The sequence below is a fragment of the Macaca thibetana genome, chromosome 13 (assembly GCF_024542745.1).
Source record: "Macaca thibetana thibetana isolate TM-01 chromosome 13, ASM2454274v1, whole genome shotgun sequence".
NCBI lineage: Eukaryota > Metazoa > Chordata > Mammalia > Primates > Cercopithecidae > Macaca > Macaca thibetana.
The window spans coordinates 79,564,180-79,577,327 of record NC_065590.1 but is presented as its reverse complement, the minus strand read 5'-3'; the positions used below and the strand labels follow the sequence as shown (position 1 = coordinate 79,577,327).

Here is a 13,148-nt window from a genome sequence, read left to right as displayed (position 1 = left end):
GTTGGTCTGAATACCTCTTTCTTATTGTTATATGCTTAGATATTCATTTTGTAGTAATTTTTATTTTGCCAGAGGTTTCTTTGTCAGTGTCGTAGTATTTTTAGATAAAACTTTGGACTCACTGGAATAGATGTGTATAATTATTCTTTCTTCCTAGGACTGAAAGTCAGACTACAGGTGCAGAAAACAAAGCTAAAAAGCTTACATTGCCTCTGTTTGGTGCCATGAAAGGAGGAAGCAAATTCAAATTAAAAACTGGAACAGTAGGGGTAAGTTGTGAGTCAGGGTGTTAAACTTTTAGCCCTTGAGTTATCCCTGAGCTAATTTTTCTCTTTTCTTTTTTGAAACTACAAATGACTCATTCCATAGTAATGTGAGAAAGGGCTGTGGGCTTGGTATGATCACATCTTTCCCAGAACATGGTTCTTGGATTCTTTTTTTTTTTTTTTTTTTTTTTTTTGGAGACAGAGTCTCGCTCTGTCACCAGGGTGGAGTGCAGTGGTGTGATCTCAGCTGACTGCAACCTCCACCTCCCGAGTTCAAGCAATTCTCCTGCCTCAGCCTCTCGAGTAGCTGGGACTACAGGCGCGCTGCACCATGCCCAGCTAATTTTTGTATTTTTAGTAGAGATGGGATTTCACCATATTGGCCAGGATGGTCTCAATCTCTTGACCTCGTCATCCACCTGCCTTGGCCTCCCAAAATGCTGGGATTATAGGCGTGAGCCACTGTGCCTGGCTGGTTCGTGGATTCTTTTTCTCAGCTTAGGGTTATCAAGAATTGATGAATTAATTTATGCCAATCAATTTGCAAGTAAATGGTTTGTAAATTAGAATACTAGTTTATTAATTTCTCATGAATGTTGCATTTAAGAATTGGTCTCCTGCATTAAATGCTTTTCCCCAGGTGGATAGATGTAGTATTCAGACTCACCAACATTTGTTAAGAACATAATGTGTACACCTGCCTCTGCCATATGATTTTTTTTTCTTCCTTTAATCCTTCCAACACCTTGTGCTGTGTGGGAATTATTACCTCTTACAAATGAGGAAATAGAGTCAGAGAAGTTAAATACCAGATCACACCAGTATTATGTAACTAAGCTGGTAATCAGATCTAGGTCTGTCTCTTGAGCTTTATGATTTCCTTTCTATCCTCCAATATATGTCTGTATGTTTTTGCTTTATCTATATTCCTATTCATGGATTCAGTTTTTAAAAGGTTTTCATTACCCCTAAGAGCTGAACCTTGAGTAGTTTGCTAGGGCCACCATAACAAAATACTAGGGATTGGGCAGCTTAAACAACATCAATTTATTTGCTCACAGTTGCCAGCAGGGTTGGTTTCCTCTAAGGCCTCTCCTCTGCTTACCAATGGCTGCCCCCTTGCTGGCTCTTCAGATGGCCATCCCTCTGTGCACTTGCACCCCTGGTGTCTCTTCTTCTTCTTATAAGGACGCGAGTCATACTGAGTTAGGGCCCCACCTTAACAGTGTTATTTTAATTCAATTTAATTTAATTTACAGTCATATTCTGAGGTACTGAGGGTTGGGACTTCAAACAAGAATTTGGGTGGCAGGGGGCACAATTCGTCCAAAACACCCTGAATTAGGGTATACTGCCCTCTGGTGGCAGAGGTCTGAAGTCCTAGCTACGTATTCTCGTTTGTTTTGAGACACAGTCTCACACTGTCGCCCAGGCTGCAGTGCAGTGGCGATCTTGGCTCACTGCAACCTCCTCCTCCCGGATTCAAGCGATTCTCCCACCTCAGCTTCCCGAGTAGCTGGAATTACAGGCACCCGCTACCACACCCAACTAATTTTTTGTATTTTTTTTTTTAGTAGAGACAGGGTTTCACCATGGCCAGGCTGGTCTCGAACTCCTCATCTCGTGATTCACCCACCTTGGCCTCACTATGTATTCTGAATGAGTAATGGTTTACCTAACAAGGAGGCTTTTCAATCTGTTGTGGTGGGGACTTAGGTTTTAAGTAGAAAACTTTTTACTAAAAAGCCCTCCTTAGAGGATGTTAGAACTAAGTCCTATATTTAAAAGATAATATAGGCCGGGCGCGGTGGCTCATACCTGTTATCCCAGCACTTTGGGAGGCTGAGGTGGGCGGATTGCTTGAGCTCACTAGTTGAGACCAGCCTGGGCAACATGGTGAAACCCCGTCTCTACTAAAAATACAAAAATTAGCTGGGCACGGTGGCCCACGTGCCTATAACCCCAGCTACTGAGGAGGCTGAGGTAGGAGAGTCGCTTGAACCGGGGAGGTAAAGGTTGCAGTGAGCTGAGATCACACCACTGCACTCCAGCCTAGGCCACAGAGCAAGACTGTGTCTCAAAAAAAAAAAAAAAAAAAAAGATATAACCAAGATACACTTTGGTTCCTTCCCTCTATTCCATAACCGTGATCAGCTTTTTCTAATAAGTACTTTTATTGAATGGCTTTGATTAGAATATTTAGCTTTATTCTTTGAGAAATGTCTTCCTCCTTTTCTTCAGGATCTGTTTGACTGATTTACATCCCGTTCCCTTGAAATTACTCTAAGTCTAAAATGAAAAAGCAGCACAAATGACTTATTTCTGATTGTCTGATTTATTCCTTAGAAGATTTTGTAATCAATTGAGATTCTTTAGTATCATGAGTTATAACAGGACAGAATTCCTGTAGCTGGCACTCATCTGAAATAACTATTTTAGTTCCCTACAAGCTATTTTCAAGTGTTTGGTATTTGGTAATCTTTGACTCTAGGAAATAATAAAGACACTTGTTTAGGGTCTGTAGAGGGGTAAAATTTCCCCCCCTGCTAGGGGTGAAAGTCCCACCGCTAGCAGACTTCTGTGTAGTTCATCATCCTAAAGAGGGTAAACATTCAACACATTTAGACTGACCTCCTTGAAAAGATTTATCTCTTGTTGTCATTAAGTAGAACTACTTGTTCATGGTTTTGTTTCCCCTTAGAAGTTACCCCCCAAGCGTCCAGAACTCCCTCCAACTCTAATGAGAATGAAAGATGAGCCTGAAGTAGAAGAGGAGGAGGAAGAGGAAGAGGAAGAAGAGAAAGAAAAGGAGGAGCATGAAAAGAAAAAACTGGAGGATGGAAGCCTCAGTAGGCCACAGCCAGAGATAGAGCCAGAAGCAGCAGTGCAGGAAATGAGGCATCCCACAGATCTCACACATTTTAAAGAAACCCAAACCCATGGTAATATCTTTCTTCTCCTTCCTGTGTTGTTCAGTGGGCAATTACATTGATTGTGGATAGGTTTTAAAAAGCAAGGCCAGTTCTTATCTGTGCATTTGACTTTGTATGTGATATACTGACTCTGTAGTAAGGAAACATACTTTCTTGGTCTTCTTTCTTTGACCGCCAGTCATTATTTGTCCTCATTGCAAATTAAGGGCAGTTATTTCCAATCCATTCCAGAATTACAGAAAATTGAAGGCTATGGAATCTGGAACCATAGCTGCTGTGGAATAATGCTGAGCTGCTGCCACTGTGTGAGTTGGAGGGCAGTGGAATAGGGTAGATGATGGAGCCTGATCAGGTGGTCTCAGGATAAGTCAACCCCTACTCATTTTTTCCTCCATCCCTAAAACAGAGGCCAAAACATAATTGTACCCATTGGACTAAAGTTCTCAAGAAGGATCTTGCTTCATTCATCTTTTTGTGTTTGGAACCTAGCAGAAAACCTGACACATATCCACCTGCCTCAGCAAATAGTTGATGAAAAATGTTGAAAGACAGAATAGATTGATATTCATATAGATATAGATATATACATCAATTCTGTCTTTTCTATATAGAGAGAGTATATATATATATATATTCTAATTACAAAGGATTATATGTGCATTTTAGAAACTATAGATCATACATGAAAGTCCAAAGGGAAAAAAAGAAATCCCCACAATCCCACCCCTAAAGATCATTGTTTATCTTCTTAGTATCCTTCATCCCTTGTCAACTGCAGGGGTTATTTTCCTGCTGGTTGGCCAAACTGGTTAGCAAGATAAAGATCTCAGAAAATAAGGAATATGAGGAGAAACAATAAAAACTGGCACTGAATATATGGGAATGCATGCGTGTCTACTTCCAAAACAAACCAGACTTGGCTATGTAAAAATACCAGGCCTGGTACGTAGCCCTTCTCTTGAATCACCTTCATTTGTCTGGGAAACAGAAAAGTTACTGTTTCCTCATCTGTGAGAGGTAAGTATTCTGTATCTGCATTCCCCTTTTCAAAAAGGTGCTTACATGAGCTTGGTCTTTGAGCCATATATTGTGAGGGTGGATATAAACAGTTCAGCAGGAAGGGAGCAATAAGTATAATTTTTTTGTTTAACGGACCAAAGTAAATATGTATGTGTAAAAATAGCTTAGATTTTGAAACTTGGTTTATAAGATTAAATAATTAGTAAATTTGGCCAGGCACAGTGGCTCACGCCTGTAATCCCTGCACTTTGGGAGGCCAAGGCGGGCGGATCACCTGAGGTCAGGAGTTCGAGACCAGGCTCGCCAACATGGTGAGACCCCCCCGTCTCAACTAAAAATACAAAAAAAATTAGCTGGGCGTGGTGGTGCATGCCTGTAATCACAGCTACTCGGGAGGGCTCTGAGGCAGGCAGGAGAATTACTTGAAATCAGCAGACACAAGTGGCAGTGAATTGAGATCATACCACCGCACTCCAGCCTGGGTGATAGAGTGAGACTCGGTCTCAGAAACAAAACAAAAAAAATTAAATAATTAGTAAATTTGCAGTGATGAGGGATTACCCCAGCCCTTTTTTCCTGTGGTTTATTTTTATTTTTACTTTAATTTTCACTTTTATTGAGACAGGGTCTTACTCTGTTACCCAGGTTGTAGTACTGTGGTGTGATCTTGGCTCACTATAGCCTTGACCTCCCAAGGCACATACCTGTAGAGAAAATAGAGTCATAGGGTCTCCCTCTGTTGCCCAGGCTGGTCTCAAACTTCTGGCCTCCAGCAGTCCTCTCACCTCAGCCTCCCAAAGTGCTGGGATTATAGGCGTAAGCCACCATGCCCAGCTTATATATTGCTATTTTATAACCTAGTTTTTTTTTTTTCCTATGCCTTAAACTATTCTTTTTAAAATGCGGTTTTGGAGAAGGAGCATAGTGGTTCATCACATGCATATGCCATAATATATTTAGTCAGATCTCAATTATTAAACATGTAGGTTATTTCTTAATTTTTGCTATTACAAACATACATATAATAAATTTTGGGTCCAGGCTGGGTGACTCACACTTGTAATCCCAACATTTTGGGAGGCCAAAGTAGGAGAATCACTTGAGCCCAGGAGTTTGAAACCAACCTGGGCAAGATGGTGAAACTCTACAAAAAAAAAAAAGAAAATTGGCTGGGCATGGCGGTACATGCATGTAGTCCTAGCTACTCTAGAGGCTGAGGCAGGAGGATCTCTGTAGCCCAGGAATTCAAGGCAGCAGTGAGCTATGATTGCACCACTGCACTCCAGCTTGGGCAACAGAGAAAAACCCTATTTCTAAAATAATAATACAGTTTGGTGTTCATCTCTGATTTTTAAAAAAATATGTTTTGGGAGTAGAATTTCTAGGCCAAGGAGTATGTACATTTTTGAGGCCTTTGGTAAGTATTGCTAAAAAGTTTCACCTCAATGTTAGTTAGTGTTTTAAGTGAAAAATCGGCAGTCTTCTGTAATATATTTGGAAATATTTATTTAAAACCTTAAAATTAGTTGAAGCTGATGATAATAAAACTGGATGATTATGTACTTAGCTTCTGTTTCTCTTGTTTTTGTTTGTTTGGCTTTCCACCATGAATTAAATAATGACAATATGCTTTGATACTGCTTTTTATAGAAAACATGTCTCAACTTAGTGAGGAAGAACAGAATAAAGATTATCAAGACAGTAGCGAAACCACTTCATTGTGCGAGGGACCCTCAGGCAAGTAGTACAGCAGCCTTCGTTGCTGCTCTGCACACAGGTGGCTGACTGGTTTCATAAGGGAGGGGTTGGCAGCTGACCTGAAGGCAGCACAGAGAATGGTCCTTCAGTTATGCTGCCACTAGGCCCCTGGACAAAGTTGGAATATAAGAGAGGTTTGTATTTGGTGCCATCCCATTTGCCTTTCTTTTACTCCTCTTCTACCTTCTGAGGTTCCCTCTCCCTGCCCCACAAAGCACCTAATGCTTTGATGCTTCCCTCCGGCTGTGCAAAGCTCTCCACAATTTTACATCTCCCAAAGTCAAATATGTACCTATTATGGGAGTGATTCCAAAACTATCTTAAAAGAAATTGTTAAAAGGACTGCTTTACTCTGGTTTTACCTGTCATGGTTAAACTGTGGACTAGTAAAATCAGCTTCATTTTTTTTTTAACTTGTTCACATAATGTGGTTATATTCAAGCTTGTGGAACAGCCTTAGGGTTTAAAAACTAGGGTTATTCATCCAGGAAAAATTTTCTCTTAATGTAGTTTTTACAGTAGTAGAAGGAATTGTTGAGAATTGCATTGTCATGAGCATCTTTTCGTCAATAATTGTAATGTTCTTTTAGGAAGAATTTTTCCTTTTTACTTTACTTATACTGAAAATAGCTTTGGCCAGTTTTTTGTTTGTTTTTTGTTTTTCTTAAATTAGCATCAAAGAATGAATATGAGAAAAGCAGAGATGAATTGAAGAAAAAGAAAGCGCCTGGTCCAGGCAAAGTAAGTATTTCACTTGTCTTGGAGTAAAAATGAATCCCCTTGTCATGGACCACATCCAGAAGAGTGAATCTTTGGAGACTGACTTAACAGAGTTCGCAGCAGCCTTATCCCCTCTCCTAGAAATCTAGATTCTTTGATTTTTATTTTTGAATTTTCTGTTGTCTTTATCACTCTCTTCCCTATAACTGCTCATATACAAGCATCTCTTTTATTAGTTTATGAATCTTTCTTTATATCCTATTATGCCATATAAAGACATTTGAATAACATACTCTTATTTTCCTCCTTTTATTACACAAAAGGTAGGATGTAACGTACTCCACTCTACATCTGTTTTTTGTATGTTTTATTTATTTATTTATTTATTTAAACCACCCATGGAAATTATTTTGTATCAGTATATTGAGAGTTTCTCACCGTATGGAGGACCTTATCTAACCAGTTCCTTATAGAAGGACACTTGGGTTGTTTTTAGTCTTTTATTACAATAATACTATAATGAACAGTCTTGTATATATATAATTTTGTGTGGAAATAGTAAGCTCCCAGAAGTGCCAGGTTGTGTCAGGAGGTCCCCAAGACCACTCACAGGTTAGGTAATTCATAAGAGGACTCAGATCTCAGCGTATGATTGTACTTGCCTCTCTGATATACTACAGCAAAAGGATACCAGGCACCATCAGCAAAGGGAAAGGGAACATGGGGCAAAATATGGTGGAAACCTGGCACAGGCTTCCAAGGATGTCTTCCAGTAGAGTGACACAAGACATGCTTTATTCCCCTAAGAACAAGTTGTGGCAACACTTGTGAAATGTTGCTAACTAGGGAAGCTCATTAGAGACTCAGTGCCCAGGGTTTTTATTGGGGACTGATCGCGTAGGCATTCCCTGCCTGGCATCTACCAAAATTCAGACTTCCAGAAGGAAAGCAGGTGTTCAGCATGAATCATGTTGTTTGCACAAACAGTTTAGGCACAGTAAGTCATTCTTGTCAGTTAGGATGGTAGAAACCTTCCCAAATTCCAGATTCCCAAATGCCAGCCAAGGGCAAACCCTGCAAACAGGTTTTCAAAGGATAGCAGTCAGGTTTGCTCTGTTAACTTTTCTAAACCTTGGCCAAAAGGTAAATGCCAAATTTCCCTCTCTGGGGGCTATACCATTTAGCAGTCATACCTGCAGTGTGTTAACTGCCCCTTTTAAAGAGTGTCACATAACTCACTGGCTGAAAATCAGCTTGTGATGCTTTATGGAAAAAAGGTTCAGAGAAAATATTCCCCCAAGTAGGTTACTTATGTCAAGATCATTAATAGAAACTGTTCTCTCTTAGTTTTTGTTTGCTAACAGGCATAAGGACAATAATTCTTAGAGTTAAAATTATACCTGTATGTAATTTTTCAAAAATAGCTTTTGGGTTACAAGTGGTTCTTTGGTTACATAGATGAATCATATAGTGATGGAGTCTGAAATTTTAGTGCACCTGTCACCCAAGTAGTGTACATTGTACTCAATATGCAATTTTTTATTCCTCATCCCCTTCCCAGCCTCCTTCCTCTGAGTCTCCAAAGTCCATCATACCACTCTGTATGCCTTTGCATACCCATAGCTTAGCTCCCACTTATAAGTGAGAACATATGGTAGTTGGTTTTCCACTCCTAAGTTACTTTACTTAAAATAATGGCCTCTAGCTCCAAGTTGCTGTAAAAAAAATTTATTTTTTATGTTTTTTTGTTTTTTTTTTTTTTGAGACAGGATCTTGCTCTGTCACCTAGGCTGGAGTGCAGTGGTGTGATCATGGCCCACTGCAACCTTCAAGCTCTTGGACTCAAGTGATCCTCCCACCTCAGCCTCCTGAGTAGCTGGGACTACAGTTGTGTGCCACAATGCCCGGCTAATTTTTGTGGGTTTTTGTGTAGAAATACGTCTTGTTTTGTTGCCCGGGCTGGTCTCAAACTCCTAGCTTGCAGTGATCCTGAGATGCTGGCTTTTATTGAATGCTTTTTCTGCATCTATTGAGATGATCATATGGTTTTTGTTTTTAATTCTGTTTCTGTGATGTGTCGTATTTATTGACTTGCATATGTTAAACCATCCCAGCATCCCTAGGATGAAACCTACTTGATCATGGTGTATTGAATAGGGTGTATTATCTTTCTGATATGCTGTTGGATTCAGTTTACTAGTCTTTCATTGAGGATTTTTGCATCTGTGTTCACCAGGGATATGGGTCTCTAATTTTCTTTTTTATGTTATGTCCTTTCCTAGTTTTTGTATCAGGGCAATATTAGCGTCACAGAATGAGTTAGGGAGGATTCCTTCTTTCTCAATCTTTTGGAATACTTTCAGTAAGATTGGTTCTTCCTTGAATGTCTGGTAGAATCTGACTGTGAATCCATCTGGTCCTGGGCTTTTTTTTGTTGGTGGTGGTAATATATTTTATTACTGACTCAATCTCACTGCTTGTTATTGGTCTGTTCAGGATTTCTGTTTCTTCCTGATTGAATCTAGGAGAGTTGTATGTTTCCAGGAATTTATTCATTTCCACTAGATGTTCTAGTTTGTGTGCATAGAGGTGTTCATAGTAGTCTCAAATGATCTTTTGTATTTTTGTGGTGTTGGTTGTAATGTCTCCACTTTCATTTCTAATTGAACTAATATAGAATATTCTTTCTTGTCTAATCTAGCTAATGATCTATCAATTTAGTTTATCTTTTCAAAAACCCCCTTTTTTTTTTCATTGATCTTTTGCAATTTCTTTTGTTTCAATTTCATTTAGTTCTGCTCTGATCTTTGTTATTTCTTTTATGCTAGCTTTGGGTTTAATCTGTTTTTTTTTTGTTTTTTGTTTTTGTTTTGTTTTGTTTTGTTTTGTTTTTTCTGAGACAGAGTCTCATTCTGTTGCCCAGGGAGTGCAGTGGTGCAATCTCAGCTCACTACAACCTCTGCTTCCCGGGTTCAAGCAGTTTTCCTGCCTCAGCCCTCCTGAATAGCTAGGATTACAGGCGGCACCACCAAGCCCAGCTAATTTTTTTATTTTGTTAGAAATGAGATTTCACGATGTTGACCAGGCTTGTCTCAAACTCCTGGACTCAAGCAATCTACCCACACTAGCCTCCCAAAGTGCTGGGATTATAGGCATGAGCCACTGCGCCCAGCCTGGTTTGGTCTGTTCTTGTTCCTCCAGTTCCTTGAGGTGTGACATTAGGTTGTCAATTTGTGATCTTTCAGACTTTCTCTCTCTCTCTCTCTTTTAAATAGAGATGAGGTCTCACTGTGTTATCCAGGCTGGTCTTGAACTCCTGAGCTCAAGCAATCCTCCTGCCTTGGCCTTTCAAAGTGCTGGGGTTATAGGCGTGGATCACAACGCCTGGCTCAAGATTTTTTGATGTAGGCATTTAGCACTATAAATTTTTCCTCTTAGCACTGCTTTTGCTGTATCCCAGAGGTTTTGATAACTTGTGTCACTATTATTTATTTTGAAGAATTTTTAAATTTCCAGTGATTTCATTGTTAACTCAAAAATCATTTAGAAGCAGATTGTTTAATTTCCATGTATTTGTGTAGTTTCGAGGGTTCCTTTTCAAGTTGGTTTCTTGATACGATTTCTATTTTTTTTTAATTTGAGATTTGTTTTGTGGTCTATCATATGGTCTATCTTGGAGAATATTCCATGCACCGATGAGAAGATTGTATATTCTGCAGTTCTTGAGTAGAATGTTCTGTAACTATGTTAGTCGATTTGTTCTGGAGTGTAGTGTAGGTCCAGTGTTTGTTGACTTTCTGCCTTGATGATCTGTTTACTGTTGTCAGTGGAGTGTTTAAGTCTTCCACTATTATTGTGTTGCTGTCTTTCTCTTTTCTTAGATCTGGTAGTAGTTGTTTTATGAATCTGGGAGCTCCAGTTTTAGGTGCATATATATTTAGGATTATAATATCTTCTTGTTGGGTTGATCCTTTTATAATTATATAATGGCCTTCTTTGTCTTTTTTTTAGTGTTGTTGCTTTAAATTCTGTTTTATTTGATATAAGAATAGCTACTCCTGCTTGCATTTGACTTCCATTTCTGTGGAATATCTTTTTCCACCCCTTTACCTTCAGTCTATAAGAAACCTCGCATGTTAAGTGAGTCTCTTGAAGACAGCAGATACTTGGTTTTATTTATTTATTTATTTATTTATTTAATTTATTTTTGAGATGGAATCTCGCTCTGTCGCTCAGGCTGGAGTGCAGTGGTATGACCTCAGCTCACTGTAACCTCCGCCTCCCGGGTTCAAGTGATTCTCCTGCCTCAGCCTCTCAAGTAGCTGGGACTACAGGCACGCACCACCACACTCAGCTAATTTTTGTATTTTTAGTAGAGATGGAGTTTCGCAACATTAGCCAGACTGGTCTCAAGCTCCTGACCTCAGGTGATCCACCCACCTCAGCCTCCCAAAGTGCTGGGATTACAGGTGTGAACTACTGTGCCCAGCCTGTGACTTTTTTTTTAAGTAGAGCATTTAGACCATTTACATTCAATGTTAATATTGAGATGTGAGGTGCTGTTCCAGTCATCATGTTGATTGTTAACTAGATATTTTTCTTCCTTCATTGTATTATTTTTTTATAGGCCCTGTGAGTTTTATGCTTTCAAGAGGTTCTAGTCTGGTGCATGTCAACCTTTTGTTTTAAGATTTAGAACTCCTTTTAGTATTTCTTGTAGGTCTGGTCTGGTAGTGACAAATTCCCTCATCATTTGCTTGTCTGAAAAAGACTTTATTTCTTTTTCATTCATGAAACTTAGTTTTGCTGGATACAAAATTCTTGGCTAACGTTTATTCTGCTTAAGGAGGCTAACAATAGGACCCCAATCCCTTCTGCAGTTGTAAGGTTTCTGGAGAGAAATTCTTGTGAATAAAACAATCCATCTTTTCTTTTTAGCTTCCACCAACACTTTCTTCCAAATATCCTGAAGATGACCCAGACTACTGTGTGTGGGTCCCACCTGAAGGTAGATTGTTTTTACTTTTTTTTCCTCTAAGGTTCATTTATTTATATTTTTGAATAGGTAATATAGATTTAAGGTTCAAAATAAGAAAGTTACAAGAGTATGTAGTGGTAATTTGTACACCATGTTTGGATCCTTATTCAAACAAACAACTCTTTAAAAAAATTATTAGCAAGTCAGATAATTTTGAACACTACCTGGATATTTGATGATACTAAGAAATTGTTGATTTTTTTAAAGTGTGAATGATGTTGAGTTATGTTTTTCGGAAAAAGTCCTTGTCTTCTAGGAATATATACAGAAGTGTTTACAGATGTAATGTTATCTGGGTTTTACCAAGTCAAAAGAAAGGAAAACAATTCTGGCTGTGCCTCAGCTACTCAGTTGTTTTCCTCACAAGACAACCAATTGTTAGTTTCTTATGGATACTTATATAAAATGCTAAGTACAGAGGAGCATCTGTAGAAAAAAATTCATAAAAGTTAACCTTCTGGATCAAAGGTATAAACATTTTGAAGATAATATAAATTGCATTCTATAGAGATTGTACCAGTTTTATGCTCATACACACACCCTTAAAGCAATGTATGAGATACTTACTTCCTCATATGTTCATCACAGCTTGAGATTTCTAATATATTAGTAACTAATAGAATTTAGTTACTAGAGATGTCTACTTTTTCTATGCTAACAAATGTTAGGGTAGAAGTGAAAAGAAGGCTGTATTTTGAAATTTCATACAAAAAGTAAAATTTCTATCAAAGAATAAACCTTTTTGTCTATTTTACTTTTTGGCCTACTGATACCTGAATATCTTTTCTCTCCTGACTTTGGAAAAGTAAATAATGTATTTCTTTTTTTATATTCTGATCTAGGTCAAAGTGGAGATGGCAGAACCCATCTTAATGACAAGTATGGCTATTGATTGCTTCAGAATCCCAAAAGAAGAACTTGTGGACCATGTGACATGGAATATTTGGGATAATGTATCAAAATCAAATAGCCAGAGAAGTTTAGATGATCATTTGTAAGATCTGGTGACTGGCCTTTCCTTCTGTGTTCTTGGCTTCCTAAATTTATCTGCCCATATGATTCTCATGCATTTGATATTTATGTTTAAAAGTGTTTATATATATATGTAAAAAGGGAACCATATGTTTTGAGAATTTGTAAAGTGAGAGACATGATCCTATTAAAATCAGAAGACAAAAATGTTCATAATTTTTTTTTTTTTTTTTAAGAGGGTCTTACTCTGTCACCTAGGCTGGGGTACAGTGGTGCAATCCTAGCTCACTGTAGTCTTGAACTCCTGGGCTCAAGCAATCTTCCCACCTCAGCCTCCCAAGTACCTGGGACTATAGGCATGTACCACCACCACACCTGGCTAATTATTTTGTTTAAAGTTTTTGGAGACATGAAGTCTTGTCATGTTGCCCAGGCTGGTCT

General features: G+C 38.6%; 1 protein-coding gene across 1 annotated transcript in view; it reads left to right on the top strand.

The window, feature by feature from the left end:
• SLC4A1AP (solute carrier family 4 member 1 adaptor protein) overlaps positions 1-12,907 on the top strand; it is a 31,846-nt gene extending 18,939 nt beyond the window's left edge. Inside the window, exons 9-14 of the mRNA XM_050753981.1 lie at positions 158-269; positions 2,968-3,208; positions 5,870-5,956; positions 6,651-6,718; positions 11,636-11,705; positions 12,578-12,907. Coding sequence (XP_050609938.1) covers positions 158-269; positions 2,968-3,208; positions 5,870-5,956; positions 6,651-6,718; positions 11,636-11,705; positions 12,578-12,627 — 628 coding nt within the window. The 3' untranslated portion in view covers positions 12,628-12,907. The remainder of the gene's footprint in view (positions 1-157; positions 270-2,967; positions 3,209-5,869; positions 5,957-6,650; positions 6,719-11,635; positions 11,706-12,577) is intronic.
• The last annotated feature ends 241 nt before the right edge of the window (positions 12,908-13,148 follow it).